The sequence below is a fragment of the Rhea pennata genome, unplaced genomic scaffold (genome assembly GCF_028389875.1).
Source record: "Rhea pennata isolate bPtePen1 unplaced genomic scaffold, bPtePen1.pri scaffold_151, whole genome shotgun sequence".
Lineage (NCBI taxonomy): Eukaryota > Metazoa > Chordata > Aves > Rheiformes > Rheidae > Rhea > Rhea pennata.
Genome location: NW_026907625.1, coordinates 1 through 25,980, shown reverse-complemented (window position 1 = coordinate 25,980; position 25,980 = coordinate 1). Strand labels below are relative to the sequence as shown.

The 25,980-nt window shown below is 72.3% G+C and overlaps 2 protein-coding genes across 2 annotated transcripts in view; both read left to right on the top strand.

Moving 5' to 3' along the window:
* Positions 1-17,285, top strand: part of TAOK2 (TAO kinase 2) — a 29,898-nt gene extending 12,613 nt beyond the window's left edge. Inside the window, exons 14-20 of the mRNA XM_062600903.1 lie at positions 389-517; positions 1,871-2,074; positions 3,518-3,757; positions 6,910-7,122; positions 13,138-13,320; positions 16,028-16,327; positions 17,190-17,285. Of these exons, the coding sequence (XP_062456887.1) occupies positions 389-517; positions 1,871-2,074; positions 3,518-3,757; positions 6,910-7,122; positions 13,138-13,320; positions 16,028-16,327; positions 17,190-17,285 (1,365 nt within the window). The remainder of the gene's footprint in view (positions 1-388; positions 518-1,870; positions 2,075-3,517; positions 3,758-6,909; positions 7,123-13,137; positions 13,321-16,027; positions 16,328-17,189) is intronic.
* Positions 17,286-18,467: 1,182 nt separating this feature from the next.
* Positions 18,468-25,813, top strand: CDIPT (CDP-diacylglycerol--inositol 3-phosphatidyltransferase; the record flags this gene model as incomplete). Its single annotated transcript, XM_062600902.1, is given in 6 exon segments — positions 18,468-18,601; positions 21,407-21,450; positions 21,452-21,542; positions 23,859-24,012; positions 24,108-24,189; positions 25,732-25,813. Coding segments are annotated over 6 exon segments (499 nt in total), but the record flags the coding sequence as incomplete, so codon positions are not given.
* Between the last annotated feature and the right edge of the window lie 167 nt (positions 25,814-25,980).

The following is a 25,980-nucleotide window of genomic DNA, read 5'->3' as shown; positions in this document are numbered from 1 at the left end:
GGGTGGGGCTTATGGAGGTGGAGCTGCCCCAGACCCTCCTAGAGATGGAGGTGGGTGGGCTCTGGAGCCAGGGGGTGGAGCTAGAAGAGGTGGGGTGGGGCTTATGGAGGCAGGTGGGCGGAGCCAGACCTAGATGATGAGGGGCTCCATGGGGTGGGGGCCAGAGCAGCGGGGGGGGCGGAGGGGGCGGAGCCAGAGCAGGGGGTGGAGCCTGCAGAGGTGGAGCCACAGCTGGAGGTGGGACCTGCGGAGTTGGTGCTACCCCCCAGGGGCACAGACCTAGAGCTGAGGGTGGGGCTTGTTGGCGTGGGTGGGGCTGGGTGGGGTGGAGGGGGTGTGGCCCCACCCCCCCCAGCCCCGCCCCCTCCCCCCTCCCCCCCCTTTGCAGGCCAAGATGGCCCTGGCCGAGGAGAAGAAGTTCCAGCAGCACATCCTGGGCCAGCAGAAGAAGGAGCTGGGCAACCTGCTGGAGGCCCAGAAGCGCCAGTACAAGCTGCGCAAGGAGCAGCTCAAGGAGGTGAGGGCCCCGGCGTCCGGGCCCCGCCCCCCACGCACCCACACCCACCCCACACCCCCCCCCCCCCCCACACACCCACCCCACGGAAAACGGGGTGAAACCGCTACGTTTGGGGGCTGCTCCGGCGTCTTCTGCTCCGGCGTCTTCTGCTCCGGCCCCATGGGGTGTGTTGGGGGGGGCGGGGGGGGGGGGGGGGGCTTTGTTCCCTGCTGCCCCCCAACTGGGCGGGACGCCCCCAGCCCCATGCTGGGGACCCCCAACTCTTCCCACCGCCCGCCTGTCCGCCGTGGGTCCTCGGTGCCGCCGTGGGCCACCCCCCCCCTCCCCCGGCTCTCCCCGAATTCCCCCCATGGGGACCCCTGGGGTCTCCCAGCCCCACTCCAGGGAGGCCCTGGAGTCCCCAGCGCCGCCCCCAGCCCCACTGGGAACCCCCGGGACCCCCCTAGACCCACTGCAGAACCCCCTGAAGACCCCCCCAGCCCCACTGGGGACCCCCGGGACCCCCCAAGCCCCACTGTGAGGATCCCCCCAGCCCCACTGGGGCCTCCTGGGACCCTGTAGCCCCACTCTAGAACCCCTGAGGACCCCCCCAGCCCCACTGGGGACCCCCAGGACCCCCCTAGACCCACTGTGGGGATCCTCCCAGCCCCACTGGGGCCTCCTGGGATCCTATAGCCCCACTCTAGAACCCCTGAGGACCCCCCCAGCCCCACTGGGGACCCCTGGGACCCCCCTAGACCCACTGCAGAACCCTCTGAAGACCCCCCAGCCCCACTGGGGATCCCTCCAGGACCCTGCAGCCCCACTGAGGCCCCCGGGACCCCCCCTATTCCCCCAAGCCCCACTCCAGAACGCCCTGAGGACCTTCCAGCCCCACTGGGGCCCCCTGGGACCCCTCCCTGGCACCCTCAAGCCCCACTGGGGCCCCCTGGGACCCTGTAGCCCCACTCCAGAACACCCTGAGGACCCTCCAGCCCCACTGGGACCCCCTGAGACCTCTCCCTGGCACCCTCAAGCCCCACTGGGGCCCCCTGGGACCCTGTAGCCCCACTCCAGAACGCCCTGAGGACCCTCCAGCCCCACTGGGACCCCCTGGGATCCCTCCCTGGCACTCTTCAGCCCCACTGGGGCCGCCTGGGACCCTGTAGCCCCACTCCAGTACCCCCTGAGGACCCCGCAGCCCCCTGGGACCCCTCCCTGGCACCCTCAAGCCCCACTGGGTCCCCTTTAGGACCCTGTAGCCCCACTCCAGAACCCCCTGAGGACCCCGCAGCCCCCCTGGGGGACTCCCCGGGACCCCCTGCAGCCCCCCGCCTCGCCGGGGCCCCGCTCCGACGCGGCGCCGTGGGGCAGGAGCTGCAGGAGAACCCCAGCACGCCCAAGCGGGAGAAGCAGGAGTGGCTGCTGCGGCAGAAGGAGACGCTGCAGCAGCTGCAGGCCGAGGAGGAGGCCGCCCTGCTCTGCCGCCAGCGCCAGTACTTCGAGCTCCAGTGCCGCCAGTACAAGCGCAAGATGCTGCTGGCCCGCCACAACCTCGACCAGGACCTGCTGCGCGAGGTGGGGCGGCGCCGCGGGGTCCCTGGGGGGGGGATTTGGGGGGTCCCCGGGGCTGTGGGGCAGGGCTGAGCGGGGACCCGGAGGGCCTGGGGGCTCTAGGGAAGGGCTTTGGGGGGTCCCTGGGGCTGTGGGGCAGGGCTAAGTGGGGACGCGGTGGGCCTGGGGGCTGTGGGAAAGGGCTCTGGGGGGGCTGGGGGGGGGTCCCTGGGGCTGTGGGGCAGGGCTGAGCAGGGACCCGGGGGGCCTGGGGGCTGTGGGAAAGGGCTCTGGGGGGGCTGGGGGGGGTCCCTGGGGCTGTGGGGCAGGGCTGAGCAGGGACCCGGGGGGCCTGGGGGCTGGGGGGGGTCCCTGGGGCTGTGGGGCAGGGCTGAGCAGGGACCTGGGGGGCCTGGGGGCTGTGGGAAAGGGCTCTGGCGGGGCTGGGGGGGGTCCCTGGGGCTGTGGGGCAGGGCTGAGCAGGGACCCGGGGGGCCTGGGGGCTGTGGGAAAGGGCTCTGGCGGGGCTGGGGGGGTCCCGGGCGCTATGGGGCAGCCGTAGGGGGGTCCCGGGCGCTATGGGGCAGCCATAGGGGGGTCCTGGGCGCTATGGGGCAGAGCCAGGAGGCTGTAGGGAGGTTCTGGGTGCTACGGAGCAGAGGCGGGAGGCAGCAGGGCCATCCCGGGTGCTATGGGGCAGCCATAGGGGGTGTCCCGGGCGCTATGGGGCAGAGCTGGGAGGCTGCAGGGGGGGTCCCGGGTGCTATGGGGCAGCCGTAGGGGGGTCCCGGGCGCTATGGGGCAGAGCCAGGAGGCTGTAGGGGAGGTTCTGGGTGCTACGGAGCAGAGGCGGGAGGCAGCAGGGCCATCCCGGGTGCTATGGGGCAGCCATAGGGGGTGTCCCGGGCGCTATGGGGCAGAGCTGGGAGGCCGCAGGGGGGGTCCCGGGCGCTATGGGGCAGCCGTAGGGGGGTCCCGGGCGCTATGGGGCAGAGCCAGGAGGCTGTAGGGGGGTCCCGGGCGCTACGGAGCAGAGGCGGGAGGCAGCAGGGCCATCCCGGGTGCTATGGGGCAGCCATAGGGGGTGTCCCGGGCGCTATGGGGCAGAGCTGGGAGGCCGTAGGGGGGGTCCCGGGCGCTATGGGGCAGCCGTAGGGGGGTCCCGGGCGCTATGGGGCAGAGCCAGGAGGCTGTAGGGGGGTCCCGGGCGCTACGGAGCAGAGGTGGGAGGCAGCAGGGCCATCCCGGGTGCTATGGGGCAGCCGTAGGGGGTGTCCCGGGCGCTATGGGGCAGAGCTGGGAGGCCGCAGGGGGGGTCCCGGGCGCTACGGAGCAGAGGCGGGAGGCAGCAGGGCCATCCCGGGTGCTATGGGGCAGCCATAGGGGGGGTCCCAGGCACTGTGGGGCCCCCCACGCGTGCCGTGCCGTGCCGAGCCGTGCCGAGCCGCGCCGCGCCGCGCCGCGCAGGAGCTGAACAAGAAGCAGACGCAGAAGGACCTGGAGTGCGCGATGCTGCTGCGGCAGCACGAGTCCACGCAGGAGCTGGAGGGCCGGCAGCTGGCGGCGGTGCAGCGCACGCGCGCCGACCTCACCCGCCTGCAGCACCACACCGAGCTCTGCAACCAGCGCGAGTACAACAAGCGCCGCGAGCAGGAGCTGCGCCAGAAACACGCCGCCGAGGTCCGCCAGCAACCCAAGAGCCTCCGAGTAGGTGCCGGCGCCGGCGCGCTGCTCCTGCCCCGCGCCCTCTGCGCCGCCCTGGCGCTCCTGCTCGCCGCCCGCCCCGGCCTCCCCACCGCCCTCCTCCTCCTCCTCCTCCTCGCCGCTCTCTGCGCCCAAAGCGGGCGAGCCGCGGCCGTGGCCGCCGCCGCCGCCGTCTCGGCCGCCTTCCTCGCCGGCGGCGCGCCCACGGCGCTGCTGCTGCTGCTGGCGGCGGCGGCGGCCGGAGCCCGCCGCGGACGCCTCTGCCTCCCGGCCTTGCTGCTCGCCGCCCACTTGCTGGCGCGGCCGTGGCTTTTCGTGCCGCTCTACGGCCTGGGCGCCGCGGCCCGGGCTGCGGCTGGCGGCAGCGGCGGCGGCGCGGGGCCGGCGCGCCGGGCGGGCCGGCTGTGGTTGCGGGCGCTGCTGCGTTTGCCGCGGCCGGCTTTCGGCGCTTTGCACCGCCTCGGCGTCGTTTCCGAACGCCGCCTCTTCCGCCTCTTCCCCAAGACGCACAAGGGAGGTTTCCGCTCCCGTTTGCCCGTGCCGTGCCGCCGGCGCCGAGCCGAGCCGAGCCGCCGCTGCTCGTGGTGGCGGAGGCAGCTCGCCCGCTTGGCCTCGCCGGCGGCCGCCCTCGACCGCCGGCTCCTGGCCCTCGGGCGCCGCTTGGCCGCCCGGCTGCCGCCCGCCGCCCTGCGCTGCCTCCGCCGCCTGCGCCTCCTGCGCCAGGAACGGCCCAGCCGCATCCCCCGCCCGGCCCCACGCCGGCCCCCGGGCCTGCCCGGCCCCCCGCCGCTGCCGCCGCCGCTGCCGCCGGCCCCCCGGGCGCCCGGCCCGGCCCCCCGGCGCCCGTGGAGGTGACCCCGGCCCCCCAGCCGCCCACCCCCACCCCGTCGCGGGCCACACTACGGCTTCTCCCTGGGGGCTGGGGAGTTTCCCCCCCACACACACACACGCCTTGCTCTGGGGCAGAGATCCTGCGCTATGGCGTTGGCAGGCTCCCTATGGGGCTGCAGAGGCGCCCATAGGGCAGAGATCCTCCCCTATGGGGCTGCAGAGGCGCCCATAGGGCAGAGATCCTCCCCTATGGGGCTGCAGAGCCCCACACAGAGCAGAGATCCCCTGCTTTGGCGTCGGGAGCCTCCCGCCTCATGGGGCTGCAGAGCCCCCCGTGGGGCAGAGATCCTCCCCTATGGGGCTGCAGAGCCCCCCATAGGGCAGAGATCCCCTGCTTTGACGTCGGGAGCCTCCCCCCATGGGGCAGAGACCTTCTGCTATGGGGTCTGGATCCCCCCGCATGGGGTCGGGAAGCTCTCTATGGGGCTGCATAGCCGCCCATAGGGCAGAGATCCTCTGCTTTGGCGTCGAGAGTCTCCCCCCATGGGGCTGCAGAGCCCCCCATGGGGCAGAGATCCTCCCCTATGGGGCTGCAGAGCCCCCCATAGGGCAGAGATGCTCTGCTTTGGCGTCAGCATCCCCCCCCCAATGGGGTCAGGAGGTCTCCTATGGGGCTGCAGAGCCCCCCATAGGGCAGAGATGCTCTGCTTTGGCGTCAGCATCCCCCCCCCCAATGGGGTCAAGAGGTCTCCTATGGGGCTGCAGAGCCCCCCCATAGGGTAGAGATCCTCCGGCTATGGGGTCGGGATCCCCCCCCCCCATGGGGCAGAGATCCTCTGCTATGGGACTGCAGAGCCTCCCTATGGGGCTGGAATCCTCCCCCCCCCCCCCCAATGGGGCTGCAGACCCCGTTATGGGGTCAGGATTCCCTCTATGGGGCTGCAGAGTTGCCCTATGGGGTGGGATCTGCCCTATGGAGCTGCAGAGCTCCCCATAGGGCAGAGATCCTGCCCTATGGGGTCAGGATCTGCCCCCCTGGGGCTGCAGAGCTCCCCTATGGGGCCAGGATCGGCCTTCTGAGACTGCAGAGCTCCTCTATGGGGCTGCAGGCCCCCCCGTGGGGCAGAGATCCTCCCCTATGGGGTCGGGAGCCCCCCTATGGGGCTGCAGAGCTCTTTATGGGGCTGAGGATCCTGCCCTTGGGGGCAACGGTTCCCTCCTGTGGGGCTGGGATCCCTCCTATGGGGCTGCAGAGCCCCCATACGGGGTCAGGATCCTCCTATGGTGCTGCAGAGCCCTCCTATGGGGCAGAGATTCCCCCCGCCCCATGGGGTCGGGATCCCCCCATGGGGCTGCAGAGCTCCCTATGGGGCCGAGGCTCCAGCTCTTGGGGTCAAAGGTGCCCCCCTGTGGGGCTGAGGTCCCCCCTATGGGGCTGCAGAGCCCCCCCCCCCCAACTGTGGGGTTGTGAACCCCACTTTGGGGTACGGGATCCCCTCCCCCCCGATGGGGCTGCAGCTCCCCTATGGGGCTGAGGATCCCCCCCCATGGGGCTGAGGATCCCCCCCATGGGGCTGCAGATCCCCCCCATGGGGCTCCGAGTCCCCCCTTTGGGGCTGTGGGGCTGCTTTGGGGTCATAGTTCCCCCCTATGGGGTAGGGATCCCCCCACTATGGGGCTGCAGAGCCCCTCTATGGGGTCACAGGTCCCCCCCCCCCATTGGGCTGAGGATCCCCCCCCCCCATGGAGCTGTGGGGCTGCTATGGGGCTGGAGATCCCCCCTTTGGGGTCCGAATCCCCTCCCCACCCACACTTTGGGGTCCCAGCTCCCCCCCTGGGACCCACATCCCCTCCCTGGGGTCCCTGCTGCTCCTATTTATTGGGGGGGGGGATTTGGTCCGGGGGGCTTCGGTTTCCGTTGGTTTTTTTTTCTATTTGTTTATTTGTTTCCCCCCCCCCCCCGCGTTTTTTTTCGTTCTTTTTATTTCCCACCTTTGTTTTTCCCTCCCCAATTTTTTTTTTTTCCTTTTTTTTTTTTTTTTTTTTAAATATATCTATTTAAAAAAAAGCCACTTTCAGTTCTTCTGGGTTTTTATTTGCTTTTGGAGGGGGTGTGGGTTGGGGGGGGGGGGGAGGAAAAGGTGGGAGCCGGGCGGCGGGGCGAGAGCCGGGCTCATCCCGCCCCGGCGTCCGCCGCCGCCCGCTTCCCCGCCGCTCCCCGGACGCCTGGGCCCTTCCGGGAGAAGGTCGATGGGCTCGAGGGTGGTGGGAACGGGGCGGGGGGGGGGGGGGGGGTGCTAACGGCCCCTTCTCTCGCGGCGCAGTCCAAGGAGCTGCAGATCAAGAAGCAGTTCCAGGACACGTGCAAGATCCAGACGCGGCAGTACAAGGCCCTGCGCGCCCACCTGCTCGAGAGCACGGCCAAGAGCGAGCACAAGGCCCTCCTGAAGCGCCTCAAGGACGAGCAGACCCGCAAGCTGGCCGCCCTCGCCGAGCAGTACGACCACAGCATCAACGAGATGCTCTCCACCCAGGCCGTACGTCCTCCTCGGGCGCGCGGCTCCTCGCCTTCGTCCTCCCTCCTCCCTCCTCCTCCTCCTCCCCTGCCCGCCCAAACCCGGTTGCCCGTCCGTCTCCTGCGCCGGGACCTCCGGCGGCGGCGGCGCGGTGGAACGGGTGCGGGGACGGTGGTGGGGCGTGCCGGGGACCCGATGGGCGTGGGGAGATCTCCGTGGGGATGTGATGGGGCACGGGGGGACGTGATGGGGCGTGTAGGGACGGTGGTGGGGCGTGCCGGGACCCGACGGGCGTGGGGAGATCTCCGTGGGGATGTGATGGGGCACGTAGGGACGGTGGTGGGGCATGCCGGGACCCGACGGGCGTGGGGAGACCTCCGTGGGGACGTGATGGGGCGTGTAGGGACGGTGGTGGGGCGTGCCGGGGACCCGATGGGCGTGGGGAGATCTCCGTGGGGATGTGATGGGGCACGGGGGGACGTGATGGGGCGTGTAGGGACGGTGGTGGGGCGTGCTGGGACCTGACAGGCGTGGGGAGACCTCCGTGGGGACGTGATGGGGCACGTGGGGATGTGATGGGGCACGTGGGGATGTGATGGGGCGCGCCAGGACCCAACGGGCATGGGGAGATCTCCATGGGGACGTGATGGGGCACGTGGGGACCTGATGGGCGTGGGGAGACCTCCGTGGGGACGTGATGGGGCGCGTAGGGACGGTGGTGGGGCGTGCCGGGGACCCGACGGGCGTGGGGAGACCTCCGTGGGGACGTGATGGGGCACGTGGGGACGGTGGTGGGGCGTGCCGGGACCCGACGGGCGTGGGGAGACCTCCGTGGGGACGTGATGGGGCGTGTAAGGACGGTGGTGGGGCGTGCCGGGACCCGACGGGCGTGGGGAGACCTCCGTGGGGACGTGATGGGGCGCGTAGGGACGGTGGTGGGGCGTGCCGGGACCCGACGGGCGTGGGGAGACCTCCGTGGGGACGTGATGGGGCGTGTAGGGACGGTGGTGGGGCGTGCTGGGACCCGACGGGCGTGGGGAGATCTCCGTGGGGATGTGATGGGGCACGTGGGGACGGTGGTGGGGCGTGTAGGGACGGTGGTGGGGCGTGCCGGGGACCCGACGGGCGTGGGGAGACCTCCGTGGGGACGTGATGGGGCGTGTAAGGACGGTGGTGGGGCGTGCCGGGACCCGACGGGCGTGGGGAGACCTCCGTGGGGACGTGATGGGGCGTGTAGGGACGGTGGTGGGGCGTGCCGGGACCCGACGGGCGTGGGGAGACCTCCGTGGGGACGTGATGGGGCGCGTAGGGACGGTGGTGGGGCGTGCCGGGACCCGACGGGCGTGGGGAGATCTCCGTGGGGATGTGATGGGGCACGTGGGGACGGTGGTGGGGCGTGCCGGGACCCGACGGGCGTGGGGAGACCTCCGTGGGGACGTGATGGGGCGCGTAGGGACGGTGGTGGGGCGTGCCGGGACCCGACGGGCGTGGGGAGACCTCCGTGGGGACGTGATGGGGCGTGTAGGGACGGTGGTGGGGCGTGCCGGGACCCGACGGGCGTGGGGAGACCTCCGTGGGGACGTGATGGGGCACGTGGGGACGGTGGTGGGGCGTGCCGGGGACCCGATGGGCGTGGGGAGATCTCCGTGGGGATGCGATGGGGCACGGGGGGACGTGATGGGGCGTGTAGGGACGGTGGTGGGGCGTGCCGGGGACCCGACGGGCGTGGGGAGACCTCCGTGGGGACGTGATGGGGCGTGTAGGGACGGTGGTGGCGCGTGCCGGGGACCCGACGGGCGTGGGGAGACCTCCGTGGGGACGTGATGGGGCGCGTAGGGACGGTGGTGGGGCGTGCCGGGACCCCACGGGCGTGGGGAGACCTCCGTGGGGACGTGATGGGGCGCGTAGGGACGGTGGTGGGGCGTGCCGGGACCCGACGGGCGTGGGGAGACCTCCGTGGGGACGTGATGGGGCACGTGGGGACGGTGGTGGGGCGTGCTGGGACCCGACGGGCGTGGGGAGACCTCCGTGGGGACGTGATGGGGCACGTGGGGACGGTGGTGGGGCGTGCCGGGACCCGACGGGCGTGGGGAGACCTCCGTGGGGACGTGATGGGGCGCGTAGGGACGGTGGTGGGGCGTGCCGGGACCCGACGGGCGTGGGGAGACCTCCGTGGGGACGTGATGGGGCACGTGGGGACGGTGGTGGGGCGTGCCGGGACCCGACGGGCGTGGGGGAGACCTCCGTGGGGACGTGATGGGGCACGTGGGGACAGTGGTGGGGTGTGCCGGGGACCCGATGGGCAGTGGGGAGACCTCCGTGGGGACGTGATGGGGCACGTGGGGACAGTGGTGGGGCGTGCCGGGACCCGAATGGGCGTGGGGAGATCTCCGTGGGGACGTGATGGGGCACGTGGGGACAGTGGTGGGGTGTGCCGGGACCCGACGGGCGTGGGGAGACCTCCGTAGGGGACGTGATGGGGCGCGTAGGGACAGTGGTGGGGCGTGCCGGGACCCGACGGGCATGGGGTGGGGACGTGATGGGGCGTGTAGGGACGGTGGTGGCGCGTGCCGGGGACCCGACGGGCGTGGGGAGACCTCCGTGGGGACGTGATGGGGCGTGTAGGGACGGTGGTGGCGCGTGCCGGGGACCCGACGGGCGTGGGGAGACCTCCGTGGGGACGTGATGGGGCACGTGGGGACGGTGGTGGCGCGTGCCGGGGACCCGACGGGCGTGGGGAGACCTCCGTGGGACGTGATGGGGCACGTGGGGACCCAACGGCATGGGAGATCTCCACGGGGATGTGATGGGGTACGTGGGAGCCAATGGGTGTGGGGAGACCTCCATGGGGATGTTGATGGGACGCGTGGGGACGTGATGGGGCGCTTCAGGACCCAACGGGCATGAGAAGACCTCCAAGGGGACGTTGATGGGGCACGTGGGGAGCCAATGGGCGTGGGGAGACCTCCGTGGGGACGTGATGGGGCACATGAGGATGTGATGGGGCACGTGGGGTCGTGATGGGGCGTGCTGGGACCCAACGGTTATGGGGAGACCTCCACGGGACGTGATGGGACGCGCCAGGACTCAATGGCGTGGGGAGACCTCCGTGGGGACGTGATGGGGCACATGAGGATGCGATGGGGCACGTGGGGTCGTGATGGGGCGTGCTGGGACCCAACGGTTATGGGAGACCTCCACGGGGACTTTGATGGGACGCGCCAGGACTCAATGGCGTGGGGAGACCTCCGTGGGGACGTGATGGGGCACGTGGGGATGTGATGGGGCATGCCGGGACCAATGGGCGTGGGAGACCTCCGTGGGACGTGATGGGGCACGTGGGGGCCCAACAGGGACTTAGGAACCTCCTGAAGATCTACCAGGGACGGGGAGATGTGGCAGGACTGGGAACAGGGATGTGGGGACCCTCCCCCCCCCCCGCCATGGGGACACAGCAGGACACGCAGGGGGCTGGTGGACCGGGGAGACCCCCACGGGGACCCAGTGTGGGGATGTGGAGATGTCATGGGCCTGGGGACATCGTCACAGGGCCCCACCAGAGATGTGGGGACCCAGCAGGGGTGGGGATACAGGGACCCGACGGTGACCCAGTGGGGACACGGGGACCCATGGATGTGGGAGACAAGGATGGAGACACGGGGACCCACGGCCGTGGGGGACCAGGGGTGGGGATACAGGACCCAATGGTGACCCAGTGGGGACACGGTGACCCACGGCCGTGGGGGAGCAGGGATGGGGCCTCAGAGAACCCAGCGGTGACCCAGTGGGGACACGGAGACCCACAGCCATGGGAGATGAGGGATGGAGACACGGTGACCCACAGCCATGGGGGACCAGGGATGGGGACACGGTGACCCATGGCCATGGGGGAGCAGAGATGGGGCCTCAGAGAACCCAACGGTGACCCAATGGGGACACGGTGACCTATGGCCGTGGAGATGAGGGATGGAGACGCAGTGACCCACAGCCATGGGGGACCAGGGATGGGACACGGTGACCCACAGCCATGGGGGAGCAGGGATGGGGACACGGTGACCCACAGCCATGGGAGATGAGGGATGGAAACACGGTGGACCCACAGCCATGGGGGAGCAGGGATGGGGCCTCAGAGAACCCAGCGGTGACCCAGTGGGGACACGTGACCCACAGCCATGGGGGAGCAGGGATGGGGACTCAGAGAACCCAACGGTGACCCAATGGGGACACGGTGACCTATGGCCGTGGGAGATGAGGGATGGAGACGCAGTGACCCACAGCCATGGGGGACCAGGGATGGAGACATGGTGACCCATGGTCATGGGGGGACCAGGGGTTGGGATACAGGGACCCAATGATGACCTAGTGGGGACACGGGGGACCCATGGATGTGGGGGACCGGGGATGGGGCCTCAGAGAACCAAGGGTGACCCAGTGGGGACACGGGGACCCATGGATGTGGGGGACCGGGGATGGGACCTCAGAGAACCCAATGTGACCCAGTGGGGACACGGTGACCCACGACTGTGGGGGAGCAGGGATGGGGCCTCAGAGAACCCAATGGTGACCCAGTGGGGACATGGGGACCCATGGATGTGGGGGACCGGGATGGGACCTCAGAGAACCCAATGGTGACCCAGTGGGGACATGGGGACCCATGGATGTGGGGGACCGGGATGGGACCTCAGAGAACCCAATGGTGACCCAGTGGGGACACGGGGACCCATGGATGTGGGGGACCGGGGATGGGACCTCAGAGAACCCAATGGTGACCCAGTGGGGACACGGGGACCCATGGATGTGGGGGACCGGGGATGGGACCTCAGAGAACCCAATGGTGACCCAGTGGGGACACGGGGACCACGGCTGTGGGGGAGCAGGGATGGGGCCTCAGAGAACCAATGGTGACCCAGTGGGGACATGGGGACCCATGGATGTGGGGGACCGGGATGGGACCTCAGAGAACCCAATGGTGACCCAGTGGGGACACGGGGACCCATGGATGTGGGGGACCGGGGATGGGACCTCAGAGAACCCAATGGTGACCCAGTGGGGACACGGGGACCCATGGATGTGGGGGACCGGGATGGGACCTCAGAGAACCCAATGGTGACCCAGTGGGGACACGGGGACCCATGGATGTGGGGGACCGGGGATGGGACCTCAGAGAACCCAATGGTGACCCAGTGGGGACACGGGGACCCATGGATGTGGGGGACCGGGGATGGGACCTCAGAGAACCCAAGGTGACCCAGTGGGGACACGGGACCCATGGATGTGGGGGACCGGGATGGGACCTCAGAGAACCCAATGGTGACCCAGTGGGGACACGGGGACCCATGGATGTGGGGGGACCGGGGATGGGGCCTCAGAGAACCCAAAGGTGACCCAGTGGGGACACGGTGACCCACAGCCATGGGGGACCAGGGATGGAGACACGGTGACCCATGGTCATGGGGGGACCAGGGGTGGGGATACAGGGACCCAATGATGACCTAGTGGGGACATGGGGACCCATGGATGTAGGGGGACCGGGGATGGGGCCTCAGAGAACCCAATGGTGACCCAGTGGGGACACGGTGACCCACGGCTGTGGGGGAGCAGGATGGGGCCTCAGAGAACCCAGCGGTGACCCAATGGGGACACGGTGACCCACAGCCATGGGGGAGCAGGGATGGGGCCTCAGAGAACCCAAGGGTGACCCAGTGGGGACACGGTGACCCACGGCTGTGGGGGAGCAGGGATGGGGCCTCAGAGAACCCAACGGTGACCCAGTGGGGACCCAACGGGGCTGGAGGTGGGGACGCGGCCGCGGGGAGCCCACGGCGACCCACGGGGACGCCAGGCCCGGTGAGCCAAGAGGCACGAGGGATGGGAACCCACCAGGGCTGTGGGGGCCGACGCCGGTGACCCCGAGGGCGGACCCCGAGGGCGGACCCCGAGGGCGGACCCCGAGGGGGAGACCCCGAGGGGGGACACCCCGAGGGGAGACCCCGGGGACCCACGGGGACCCCCCCCCGGCGGCGCCGGTGCCCGCAGCTGCGGTTGGACGAGACGCAGGAGGCCGAGTACCAGGTGCTGCGGCTGCAGCTGCAGCAGGAGCTGGAGCTGCTCAACGCCTACCAGAGCAAGATCAAGATGCACACGGAGGCCCAGCACGAGCGCGAGGTCAAGGAGCTCGAGCAGCGCGTCTCCATCCGCCGCGCCCTGCTCGAGCAGCGGGTACGCGGGGGGGAGGGGGGGCGGGGGGCGGGGCGGGGCGCAGGGCGGGGCGGGGCCGGGGGGCGGCGGCGGGCCGAGCTGGGCGGCCTCGCCGGGCTCCTCCTGGGCGGCGGCGGCGGTCGCGGGGCTCCCCCCTTGAGCAGCGTGGCGGTTTCGACCTCCCCCTTGAGGAGCGTGGCGGTTTCGGACCACCCCCTTGAGGAGCGTGGCGGTTTCGGGGCTCCCCCTTGAGCAGCATGGCGGTTTTGGGGCTCCACCTTGAGGATCGTGGCAGTTTTGGGGCTCCCCTTGAGCAGCGTGGCGGTTTCAGGGCTCCCCCTTGAGGAGCGTGGCGGTTTCGGGGCTCCCCCTTGAGCAGCGTGGCGGTTTCGGGGCTCCCCCTTGAGTAGCAGGGCGGTTTCGGGGCTCCCCCTTGAGCAGCATGGCGGTTTTGGGGCTCCACCTTGAGGATCGTGGCAGTTTTGGGGCTTCCCCTTGAGCAGCGTGGCGGTTTTGGGGCTCCACCTTGAGGACTGTGGTGGTTTTGGGGCTCCCCCTTGAGCAGCGTGGCGGTTTTGGCCTCCCCCTTGAGGATTGTGGCAGTTTCGGGCTCCCCTTGAGCAGGTGTGGCGGTTTCGGACTTCCCCCTTGAGGAGCGTGGCGGATTCGGGGCTCCCCCTTGAGCAGTGTGGCGGTTTTGGGGCTCCCCTTGAGGATTGTGGCAGTTTCGGCTCCCCCTTGAGCAGCAGGGCAGTTTCGGTGCTCCCCCTTGAGGATTGTGGCAGTTTTGGGGCTCCCCTTGAGCAGCATGGTGGTTTTGGGGCTCCCCTTGAGGATCTTTGTGGTTTCGGGCTCCCCCTTGAGCAGCATGGCAGTTTTGTGGCTCCCCCTTGAGGACTGTGGCAGTTTTGGGCTCCCCCTTGAGGATCGTGGCAGTTTCGGGCTCCCCCTTGAGCAGCAGGGCAGTTTCGGGGCTCCCCCTTGAGGATTGTGGCAGTTTTGGGGCTCCCCCTTGAGCAGCATGGCGGTTTTGGGCTCCACCTTGAGGACTGTGGCGGTTTTGGGGCTTCCCCTTGAGGATCTTTGTGGTTTCGGGCTCCCCCTTGAGCAGCATGGCAGTTTTGTGGCTCCCCCTTGAGGACTGTGGCAGTTTTGGGGCTCCCCCTTGAGGATCGTGGCAGTTTCGGGCTCCCCCTTGTTCAGCGTGGGCGGTTTTTGGGCTCTCCCTTGAGGATCGTGGTGGTTTCGGTGCTCCCCCTTGATCAGTGTGGCGGTTTTGGGGCTCCCCCGTGAGGATCGTGGCGGTTTTGGGCTCCCCCTTGAGCAGTGTGGCAGTTTCAGGGCTCCCCCTGAGGATCTTTGTGGTTTCGGGGCTCTCCCTTGGCAATCGTGGCGGTTTCGGTGCTCCCCCTTGAGGATCGTGGCAGTTTCGAGGCTCTCCCTTGACAATTGTGGCGGTTTCAGGGCTCCCCCTTGAGGATCTTTGTGGTTTTGGGCTCTTCCTTGACAATAATGGTGGTCTCGCAGTGCCCCACCGTGTCCGAGCAGCGGTTTCGTGGCGCCCCACCACATCCGAGCGGCGGTTTTGTGGTGCCCCGCCACAACCGAGCGTCGGTTTCCAGGTGCCCCACCACAACCGAACATCGGTTTCTGGGCACCCCACCACATTTGAGTGTCAGTTCAGGCACCCCCACCACAACCAAGTGGCGGTTTCCGGGTGCCCCACCCCATTCGAGCAGCGATTTCTGGGCGCCCCACCCCCATTTGAGTGTCAGTTTCCAGGCGCCCCACCAAAACTGAGCGTCGGTTTCCAGGCGTCCGACCACAACCGAGTGTCAGTTTCCAGGCGCCCCACCAAAACTGAGTGGCAGTTTCCGGGCGCCCCACCCCATTTGAGTGTCAGTTTCCGGGCGCCCCACCAAAACTGAGCGTCGGTTTCTGGGCGCCCCACCACAACCGAGTGGCAGTTTCCAGGCGCCCCACCACAACCGAGCGGCGGTTTTCTAGGCGCCCCACCACACCCGAGCGTTGGTTTCCGGGCGCCCCACCACAACTGAGCGTCGGTTTCTAGGCGCCCCACCCCATTGAGCGCTGGTTTCTGGGCGCCCCACCAAAACTGAGCGTCGTTTTCCGGGCGGCCCCACCACACCCGAGCGTTGGTTTCCGGGCGCCCCACCACACCCGAGTGGCGGTTTCTGGGCGCCCCACCACACCCGAGCGTTGGTTTTCTGGGCGCCCCACCACAACTGAGCGTCGGTTTCTAGCGCTCCACCCCATTTGAGCGCTGGTTTCTGGCGCCCCACCAAAACTGAGCGTCGGTTTCCGGGCGCCCCACCACACCCGAGCGTCGGTTTCCGGGCGCCCCCACCACACCCGAGTGGCGGTTTCCAGGCGCCCCACCACAACCGAGCGGCGGTTTCCGGGCGCCCCACCACAACCGAGTGGCGGTTTCTAGGCGCCCCACCACAACTGAGCGTCGGTTTCTAGGCGCCCCACCACACCCGAGCGTTGGTTTCCGGGCGCCCGCCACCACAACCGAGCGGCGGTTTCTAGGCGCCCCACCCCATTTGAGCGCCGGTTTCGGGGCGCCCCGCCGCGGGCGGGAGTGACGGGACGGGGCGGGACGGGGCGGGGCGGGGCGGGACGGGGCGGGACGGGAGGTGGCGGGCGGTGCCGCCCCCCCCAACCCCCTCCCCGCCCCCCCCCCCCCCCCCCCCCCCCCCCGCAGATCGAGGAGGAGATGCTGGCGCTGCAGACGGAGCGCTCGGAGCGCATCCGGGGCCTGCTGGAGCGGCAGGCGCGCGAGATCGAGGCCTTCGACTCGGAGAGCATGCGCCTGGGCTTCAGCAACATGGCGCTGGGCGCCGCGGCGGCCGAGGCGCCGAGCCAGGCGCGCGGCGCCCCGCCGGGCCCGGCCTGGCCCTCGCGGCCCGTCCCGCGCAGCGGCTCCCACTGGAGCCACGGCCCGCTCGCCGCCGCCGCCGCCGCCCCGCCGGCCTGGCGCCAGCCGCCCCCCCCCTCCGCCCCCGCCAGCCCCCCGCCGCCGCCGCCGCCGCCCCCCACCGCCTGGCTGCACCCGCCGCCGCCCCCCCCGCCGCCCCCCCCCAAACCGCCGGGGCGCCTCGAAACAGCCCCCAGCCGCTGCGGCGCGGCGCCGGGGCGGGCGGCGCGGCGGCGGCGGCGGCGGGGGCGGGGGGGGGGCTGGGGGCGGCCCCCACGTCCTCAACGGCTCCCACTACTCCTACTCCTGAGTGGGGCAGGCAGGGGGGGGGGGGCGGGGGGGTGTCCCCCTATCCCACCCACCCCACTCTGGCTCCCCTCCCCGCCCGGACGCCTGGGCCCACCCCCCCCCCCCCCCGATATGAGCAAGCCTGCCCTCCCCCACCACCACCTCCGCGTGTGCATGGCGGCGGTTGGGGGGGGGGGGGCGCGGCTTGGGACTGGGGCTCCCCCACCCCGTTCCCTCCCCCTCCCCCATGTAAATACCCCTCCCCCACCCACGCACGCGCCTCCTGCCCCACGGCCGCCCCGCAGCACGGAGCGGACGGGGTAGGGGGCAGAGCGGGGGCACCCTCGAAACCGCCTCTCTTCCCTCCCCCCCACCCCCCAAACACACACACACTGAGGGGCTGGGGGATTGGAGAGGGCACCCTCGAAACCGCCCCACTGGTGTTCGATGGGGCGCCCTCGAGACAGCCCATGGCGGGGGGGGGGTTGCAAAGGGCGCCCTTGAAACCACCTCCCTAGTATTCCATGGGTGCCCTCGAGACCGCCTGTGGCCGCTTGGAGAGGGCACCCTTGAAACTGCCCTTAAGGGTTTGGAGAGGGCACCCTTGAAACCACCCCTGGGGGTTTGGAGAAGGTGCCCTCAAAACTGCCCCCACCCCCAGCATTCGATGGGGCACCCTCGAGACTGCTCCACCAGTGGCGAGTTGGAGCGGGTGCCCTCGAAACCACCCATGCGGGTTTGCAGCGGGCGCCCTTGAAACTGCCCCTCCAAGGGGGGGGGGGGGGCGGCGCTTGGAGAGGGCACCTCGAAACCGCCCCCCAGGAGGCTGGATTGGGCGGCCTCAAAACCGCCCCCCAGAGGGGCTTTGTGTGCTGGGGGGGGCTTGAAACCTCCCCCTCCGTCTTCAGCGGGGGGGGGGCCTTGAAACCCTCCCCGCCCTGCCCCCCGCCAGGTGCCAAAGGGGCCCCCCCGAAACGGACTTTTTTTTTTTGTTTCTTATTTTTGTTGTTTTTGTTTCGTTTTCTACTGGCGGGGCGGCGGTGGGGTGGGGGGGGGCGACCGTTAACGACAATAATAACGAGGAGAACGGAACGGGCTCCGCCCCTTTGTCACGCGCCCCGGACGCCGGGGCCCCTGCTGCGCGGCCGATTAGTTATTAACGTTAATTATTAATCATTAACGAGTCATTGGGGGAGGGGGGACGCGGCTCGCTAGGCCTGCCGTGGGGGGTTATGGGAGCGCCGCCATGGCTGCCGTGGGGCATGCCGGGAGGGCGGCCGCGCCTGCCGCTGGGGCTGCCGGGAAGCGGCCCGCTGGGAGGGAGGGTTTGGACGGGAGCCCGCCCGCCGCGCCCTGATTGGCGCCGCGCGTCACGCGGCCGCTCCCGGAAGCGCCGCGGCCGGCGCCGCTCTGCGCCGCGGTCCTCCGGCACCTCGCTGCGGCTGCGGCGGCGCCCTGATTGGCTGCCGCGCGTCACGCGGCCGCTCCCGGAAGCGCCGCGGCCGGCGCCGCTCTGCGCCGCGGTCCGCCGGCACCTCGCTGCGGCTGCGGCGGCGCCCTGATTGGCTGCCGCGCGTCACGCGGCCGCTCCCGGAAGCGCCGCGGCCGGCGCCGCTCCGCCCCGCGGTCCTCCGCACCTCGCTGCGCCTGCGCGCATGCGCGGAGTGCCCGGAGCGCATGCGCGGGACCATGAGGGGAGGCCGGGCCCTACCAACTGCGCCGCGGGGGGGGGGGGATTTGCCGGGGTCGCTCCCCTCCCCTCCCGCTCGCTGTCGTAAGCGGGTGGGGCGGGGTTACCCGCCGCACCGTTGAGCCGACCAAGCCCGCCCCCTCCAAGAGCCCCGCCCCCTGCTCGAGGCCCCCGCGCTCCTCCGCGGCGCTTCCCCCCCTACCCCCCCCTCCCTCTCCGCGCCGCTTGGTACCGCCCGGCCCGCCCCTTCCCCGGGACGCGGGACGGCGGCTCTTAAAGGGGCCGCGGCGGCGGGGCCGGTGCGCGGCGCGGGCGGGCGCGGGGGGAGGGGGGCGTCATGGCGGGGGGCGAGAACATCTTCCTGTTCGTGCCCAACATCATCGGTGAGCGCCGGGGCCTGGGGGGGGGGGAGCAGGGAGGGCGGCGGCGAGCCCCGGGGGTTGCGGGGAGGTGGCGCTGGGATGCACTGGGGGGTACTGGGATGTACTGGGTGGCACTGGGGTGCGCTGCGGGAGTGATAGGGAAAGCTGAAAAGGCAGCAGCGGGGTGCTGCGGGGTGCCGGGCGGGGTACTGGGATGCACTTGGGGTACTGGGAGGGTAGCAGTGGACGCTGGGATGCACTGGAGAGTACTGGTGGTACTGGTAGGGGAGCAGTGGGTACTGGAATGCACTGGGGTGGCAGTAGGATGCACTGGGCGGCAGTGGAGGGCAGCAGTAGGTGCTGGGATGCACGGGGGGGCACTGGGTGGCACTGGGAGGGCAGCAGTGGGTGCTGGGATGCACTGGGGGTGCACTGGGTGGCACTGGGAGGGCAACTGTGGGCGCTGGGATGCACTGGGGGGTTACTGGGATGTCACTGGGCGGCACTGGGGGGCAGCCAGTGGGCGCTGGGGTGCATGGGGGGGAACTGGGATGCACTGGGTGGCACTGGGAGGGCAGCAGTGGGCGCTGGGATGCGCTGGGTGGCACTGGGAGGGCAACAGCGGGTGCTGAGGGGCACTGGGATGCACTGGGAGGGCAGCAGTGGGCGCTGGGGTGCGCTGGGTGGCACTGGGAGGGCAGCAGCGGGTGCTGAGGGGCACTGGGATGCACTGGGAGGGCAGCAGTGGGCGCTGGGGTGCGCTGGGTGGCACTGGAAGGGCAGCAGCGGGTGCTGAGGGGCACTGGGATGCACCTGGGAGGGCAGCAGTGGGCGCTGGGGTGCACGGGGGGGCACTGGGAGGCACTGGTGGCACTGGGAGGGCAGCAGCGGGTGCTGAGGGGCACTGGGATGCACTGGGAGGGCAGCAGTGGGCGCTGGGGTGCGCTGGGTGGCACTGGGAGGGCAGCAGCGAGTGCTGAGGGGCACTGGGATGCACTGGGAGGGCAGCAGTGGGCACTGGGATTGCGCTGGGTGGGCACTGGAAGGGCAGCAGCGGGTGCTGAGGGGCACTGGGGGGCACTGGGAGGGCTAGCAGCGAGTGCTGAGGGGCACTGGGATGCACTGGGAGGGCAGCAGTGGGCGCTGGGGTGCGCTGGGTGGCACTGGGAGGGCAGCAGCAGGTGCTGAGGGGCACTGGGCAGCAGCAGGTGCTGAGGGGCACTGGGATGCACTGGGAGGGCAGCAGTGGGCGCTGGGGTGCACGGGGGGGCACTGGGAGGCACTGGGGGGTACTGGGAGGGCAGCAGCGAGTGCTGAGGGGCACTGGGATGCACTGGGAGGGCAGCAGTGGGCGCTGGAGTGCGCTGGGTGGCACTGGGAGGGCAGCAGCGGGTGCTGAGGGGCACTGGGATGCACTGGGAGGGCAGCAGTGGGCGCTGGGGTGCACGGGGGGGCACTGGGAGGCACTGGGTGGCACTGGGAGGGCAGCAGCGGGTGCTGAGGGGCACTGGGATGCACTGGGAGGGCAGCAGTGGGCGCTGGGGTGTGCTGGGTGGCACTGGGAGGGCAGCAGCGAGTGCTGAGGGGCACTGGGATGCACTGGGAGGGCAGCAGTGGGCACTGGGATGCGCTGGGTGGCACTGGAAGGGCAGCAGCGGGTGCTGAGGGGCACTGGGATGCACTGGGAGGGCAGCAGTGGGCGCTGGGGTGCGCTGGGTGGCACTGGGAGGGCAGCAGCGAGTGCTGAGGGGCACTGGGATGCACTGGGAGGGCAGCAGTGGGCACTGGGATGCGCTGGGTGGCACTGGAAGGGCAGCAGCGGGTGCTGAGGGGCACTGGGTGGCACTGGGAGGGTAGCAGCGAGTGCTGAGGGGCACTGGGATGCACTGGGAGGGCAGCAGTGGGCGCTGGGGTGCGCTGGGTGGCACTGGGAGGGCAACAGCGGGTGCTGAGGGGCACTGGGATGCACTGGGAGGGCAGCAGTGGGCGCTGGGGTGCACGGGGGGGCACTGGGAGGCACTGGGTGGCACTGGGAGGGCAGCAGCGAGTGCTGAGGGGCACTGGGATGCACTGGGAGGGCAGCAGTGGGCGCTGGGGTGCGCTGGGTGGCACTGGGAGGGCAGCAGCGGGCGCTGAGGGGCACTGGGGGCACTGGGAGGGCAGCAGTGGGCGCTGGGGTGCGCTGGGTGGCACTGGGAGGGCAGCAGCGGGTGCTGAGGGGCACTGGGATGCACTGGGAGGGCAGCAGTGGGCGCTGGGGTGCACTGGGATGCACTGGGAGGGCAGCAGCGGGTGCTGAGGAGCACTGGGATGCACTGGGAGGGCAGCAGTGGGCGCTGGGGTGCACTGGATGCACTGGGAGGGCAGCAGCGGGTGCTGAGGAGCACTGGGATGCACTGGGAGGGCAGCAGTGGGCGCTGGGATGCGCTGGGTGGCACTGGGAGGGCAGCAGCGGGTGCTGAGGGGCACTGGGATGCACTGGGAGGGCAGCAGTGGGCGCTGGGGTGTGCTGGGTGGCACTGGGAGGGCAGCAGCGGGTGCTGAGGGGCACTGGGATGCACTGGGAGGGCAGCAGTGGGCGCTGGGGTGCACGGGGGGGCACTGGGAGGGCAGCAGTGGGCGCTGGGGTGCACGGGGGGGCACTGGGAGGCACTGGGTGGCACTGGGAGGGCAGCAGCGGGCGCTGGGATGCGCTGGGGGGAGGGGGCAGGCGGGGGCGGGGGGCACTGGCACCGGTGCCCCCGGGGGGGGGGGGGCGGCCGGGGGGCGGCCGGGGGGTGTCAGCGCGTCCCCCCCGTGCCCCCCGTCCCCCCCGTCCCGCCGCAGGCTACGTGCGGGTGGCGCTGGTGGCCGCCGCCTTCTGCCTGATGGGGCGGCAAGCCGGGGCCGGCGGCCGCCTGCTACGTCCTCGCGGGGCTCCTGGACGCCGTCGACGGGCACCTGGCCCGGCTGCTGGACCAGGGTGGGCGGGGCCTCGGCCCGGGGGGGCGGGGCCTCGGCCCGGGGGGGCGGGGCCTGAGCCCGGGGGGGCGGGGCCTGAGCCCGGGGCTGGGGCCTGAGCCCTGGGGGGGCAGGGGCTGGGTCGGGGAATGGGGCCTGAGCCCGGGGGGGCGGGGCCTGAGCCCGGGGGGGCGGGACCTGGGAGCAGGGGGCGGGCCCTGGGGGGGCGGGGTCTGGCCCGGGGGGCGGGGCCTGAGCCCGGGGGGCGGGGCCTGGGAGCGGGGGGGGCGCTGGGCCCAGGGGGGCAGGGTGCGGGCATTGGGGGGGTGGGGCCTGAGCCCGGGGGGGTGGGGCCTGAACCCGGGGGGGGGCGGGGCCTGAGCCCGGGGGGCGGGGTCTGGGAGCAGGGGGTGGGGCCTGGGCCCGGGGGCGGGGCCTGAGCCAGGGGGCGGGGGCTGAGGGGCGGGGCTGGGGTGACTTCCTTTGGGAGGAGTTATGCTTGGTGGGGGGCGTGGCTTGTGCTAGAGAGGCGGAGCTTTCTCTTCGAGGGCGGGGCCTGGGGGCGGGCCTGGGGCTGAGGCAGGGGGCCCGCCGCCGGAAACGGGTGGTGGAGGCGGGGGGCGTGTCCCTGGGTGGCCCCGCCCCCTCCAGGCTGTGGGGCTGGGTTTGAGGGGGGTCCCGCCGTGCCCCACACGCAGGGACCCGCTTCGGGGCGCTGCTCGACACGCTCACGCAGCGCCGCCCCGCCGTGGGGCTGCGGCCCCGCCCCGCGTGGCAGGAGGGGGCGTGTCCCGTGGTGGCCCCCGCCCCCTCCAGGCTGTGGGGGGCTGGGTTTTGAGGGGTCCCCGCCCCCCGCAGGGACCGCTTCGGGGCGCTGCTCGACACGCTCACGCAGCGCCGCCCCGCCGTGGGGCTGCGGCCCCGCCCCGCGTGGCAGGAGGGGGCGTGTCCCGCGGTGGCCCCGCCCCCTCCAGGCTGTGGGGCTGGGTTTGAGGGGGGTCCCGCCGTGCCCCACACGCAGGGACCCGCTTCGGGGCGCTGCTCGACACGCTCACGCAGCGCCGCCCCGCCGTGGGGCTGCGGCCCCGCCCCGCGTGGCAGGAGGGGGCGTGTCCCGCGGTGGCCCCCGCCCCCTCCAGGCTGTGGGGCTGGGTTTGAGGGGGGTCCCGCCGTGCCCCACACGCAGGGACCCGCTTCGGGGCGCTGCTCGACACGCTCACGCAGCGCCGCCCCGCCGTGGGGCTGCGGCCCCGCCCCGCGTGGCAGGAGGGGGCGTGTCCCTGGGTGGCCCCGCCCCCTCCAGGCTGTGGGGCTGGGTTTGAGGGGGGTCCCGCCGTGCCCCACACGCAGGGACCCGCTTCGGGGCGCTGCTCGACACGCTCACGCAGCGCCGTCCCGCCGTGGGGCTGCGGCCCCGCCCCGCCCGGCGGGAGGGGGCGTGTCCCTCGGTGGCCCCGCCCCCTCCAGGCTGTGGGGGGCTGGGTTTGAGGGGGGTCCCGCCGTGCCCCACACGCAGGGACCCGCTTCGGGGCGCTGCTCGACACGCTCACGCAGCGCCGCCCCGCCGTGGGGCTGCGGCCCCGCCCCGCGTGGCAGGAGGGGGCGTGTCCCGCGGTGGCCCCGCCCCCTCCAGGCTGTGGGGCTGGGTTTGAGGGGGGTCCCGCCGTGCCCCACACGCAGGGACCCGCTTCGGGGCGCTGCTCGACACGCTCACGCAGCGCCGCCCCGCCGTGGGGCTGCGGCCCCGCCCCGCGTGGCAGGAGGGGGCGTGTCCCGCGGTGGCCCCGCCCCCTCCAGGCTGTGGGGCTGGGTTTGAGGGGGGTCCCGCCGTGCCCCACACGCAGGGACCCGCTTCGGGGCGCTGCTCGACACGCTCACGCAGCGCCGTCCCGCCGTGGGGCTGCGGCCCCGCCCCGCGTGGCAGGAGGGGGCGTGTCCCTGGGTGGCCCCGCCCCCTCCAGGCTGTGGGGCTGGGTTTGAGGGGGGTCCCGCCGTGCCCCACACGCAGGGACCCGCTTCGGGGCGCTGCTCGACACGCTCACGCAGCGCCGCCCCGCCGTGGGGCTGCGGCCCCGCCCCGCGTGGCAGGAGGGGGCGTGTCCCTGGGTGGCCCCGCCCCCTCCAGGCTGTGGGGCTGGGTTTGAGGGGGGTCCCGCCGTGCCCCACACGCAGGGACCCCGCTTCGGGGCGCTGCTCGACACGCTCACGCAGCGCCGCCCCGCCGTGGGGCTGCGGCCCCGCCCCGCGTGGCAGGAGGGGGCGTGTCCCTGGGTGGCCCCGCCCCCTCCAGGCTGTGGGGCTGGGTTTGAGGGGGGGTCCCGCCGTGCCCCACACGCAGGGACCCGCTTCGGGGCGCTGCTCGACATGCTCACGGACCGCTGCGCCTCCGTGGGGCTCCTGCTCCGCCTCGCCCTGCTCTACCCGCCCGCCGCCCCCCTGCTCCAGCTCGCCGCCGCCCTCGACGTCGCCAGCCACTGGCTGCACCTGCACAGGTTGGGGGGGCGGGGGGCGGGGCGGGGCTCCGGCTGGCCCCGCCCCCCGGCCGTGGGGCTGACCCACGCGTGTTCTCCGCCCCCCCCCCCCCCAGCACGGTGCTGAGCGGCCGCGAGAGCCACAAGAGCGTCGAGGCCGGCGGCAGCCGCCTGCTGCGGCTCTACTACGGCTCGCGGGTGGGTGCGCGGGGGGCGGGGCCTGCGGGGGGGCGGGGCCTGCGGGGGTGGGGTCTGCGGAGGGGGCGGGGCCTGCGGGGGGCAGGGCCTGTGGGGGTGGGGTCTGCGGAGGGGGCGGGGCCTGCGGAGGGGGCGGGGCCTGCGGGGGTGGGGCCTGCGGAGGGGGCGGGGCCTGCGGGGGTGGGGTCTGCGGAGGGGGCGGGGCCTGCGGGGGGCGGGGCATGCGGAGGGGGTGGGGCCTGCGGGGGTGGGGTCTGCGGAGGGGCGGGGCCTGCGGGGGGCGGGGCCTCTGGGGGCTCAGCGTGCACTGCCTGTGGGGGACCAGAGTGCACCGGGGTGTGGGGGGCGGGGCCTGCGGGGGGGGCGGGGCCTGCAGGCAGGGCAGGGCCTGTGGGGCAGCAGGGTGCACCGGGGCGGGGGGCGGGGCCTGCGGGGGGGGGGGCGGGGCGCACCAGGGCGGGGGGGGTGGGGCCTGTGGGGGCGGGGACCTGCAGGGGGCGGGGCCTGTGCGGGACCAGGGTGCACCGGGGTGGGGGGGTGGGGCCTGTGGGGGGGGTTGGGCCTGCGGAGGGGCGGGGCCTGTGGGGGCCCAGGGTGCACCGGGGGGGGTGGGGCCTGTGGGGTATCTGGGGGTCCTGGGGGGGTATTTGGGGGTCCCGGGGGGGTATTTGGGGGCCCCAGGGGGTGGCTGGGGCCTCTATGGTGGGTATTTGGGGGTCCCGGGGGGTATTTGGGGTCCCAGGGGGCGGCTGGGGGGCTCTAGGAGGTATTGGGGGGTCCCGGGGGGTATTTGGGGGTCCTGGGGGGTATTTGAGGGTCCCAGGGGGGGGGTTGGGGGCCCCAGGGGGTGGCTGGGGGCTCTAGGGGGTATTTGGGGGTCCTGGGGGGTATTTGGGGGTCCCAGGGGGGGGGTTGGGGGCCCCAGGGGTGGCTGGGGGCTCTAGGGGGTATTTGGGGTCCTGGGGGGTATTTGGGAGTCCCAGGGGGTGGCTGGGGGCTCTAGGGGGTATTTGGGGGCCACAGGGGGGTGTTTGGGGTCCCAGGGGGTGGCTGGGGGCTCTAGGGGGTATTTGGGGGTCCTGGGGGGTATTTGGGGGTCCCAGGGGGGGGTTTGGGGGCCCCAGGGGGTGGCTGGGGGCTCTAGGGGGTATTTGGGGGTCCTGGGGGGTATTTGGGGCCCCAGGGGGTGGCTGGGGGCTCTATGGGGTATTTGGGGGCCACAGGGGGGTGTTTGGGGTCCCAGGGGGTGGCTGGGGGCTCTAGGGGGTATTTGGGGGTCCTGGGGGGTATTTGGGGGCCTCAGGGGGTGGCTGGGGGCTCTAGGGGGTATTTGGGGGTCCTGGGGGGTATTTGGGGGTCCCGGGGGGTTTGGGGGGCCCCAGGGGGTGGCTGGGGCCTCTATGGGGTATTTGGGGGTCCCCGGGGGTATTTGGGGGTCCCAGGGGGTGGCTGGGGCCTCTATGGGGTATTTGGGGGTCCCGGGGGGGTTTGGGGGCCCCAGGGGGCAGCTGGGGTGACCCCCGCCCCCCCGCCCCCCCCCAGACCGTCCTGTTCCTGCTCTGCGCCGGCAACGAGGGGTTTTACTGCAGCCTCTACCTGCTGCACTTCAGCGAGGGGCCGCGCGGTGAGCGCGGGGGGGAAACTGGGGGCACTGGGGGGAAACTGGGGGGCACTGGGGGGCCGCGCGGTGAGCGCGGGGGCGCGGGGGGGAAACTGGGGGCACTGGGGGGAAACTGGGGGGCACTGGGGGGCCGCGCGGTGAGCGCGGGGGCGCGGGGGGAAACTGGGGGC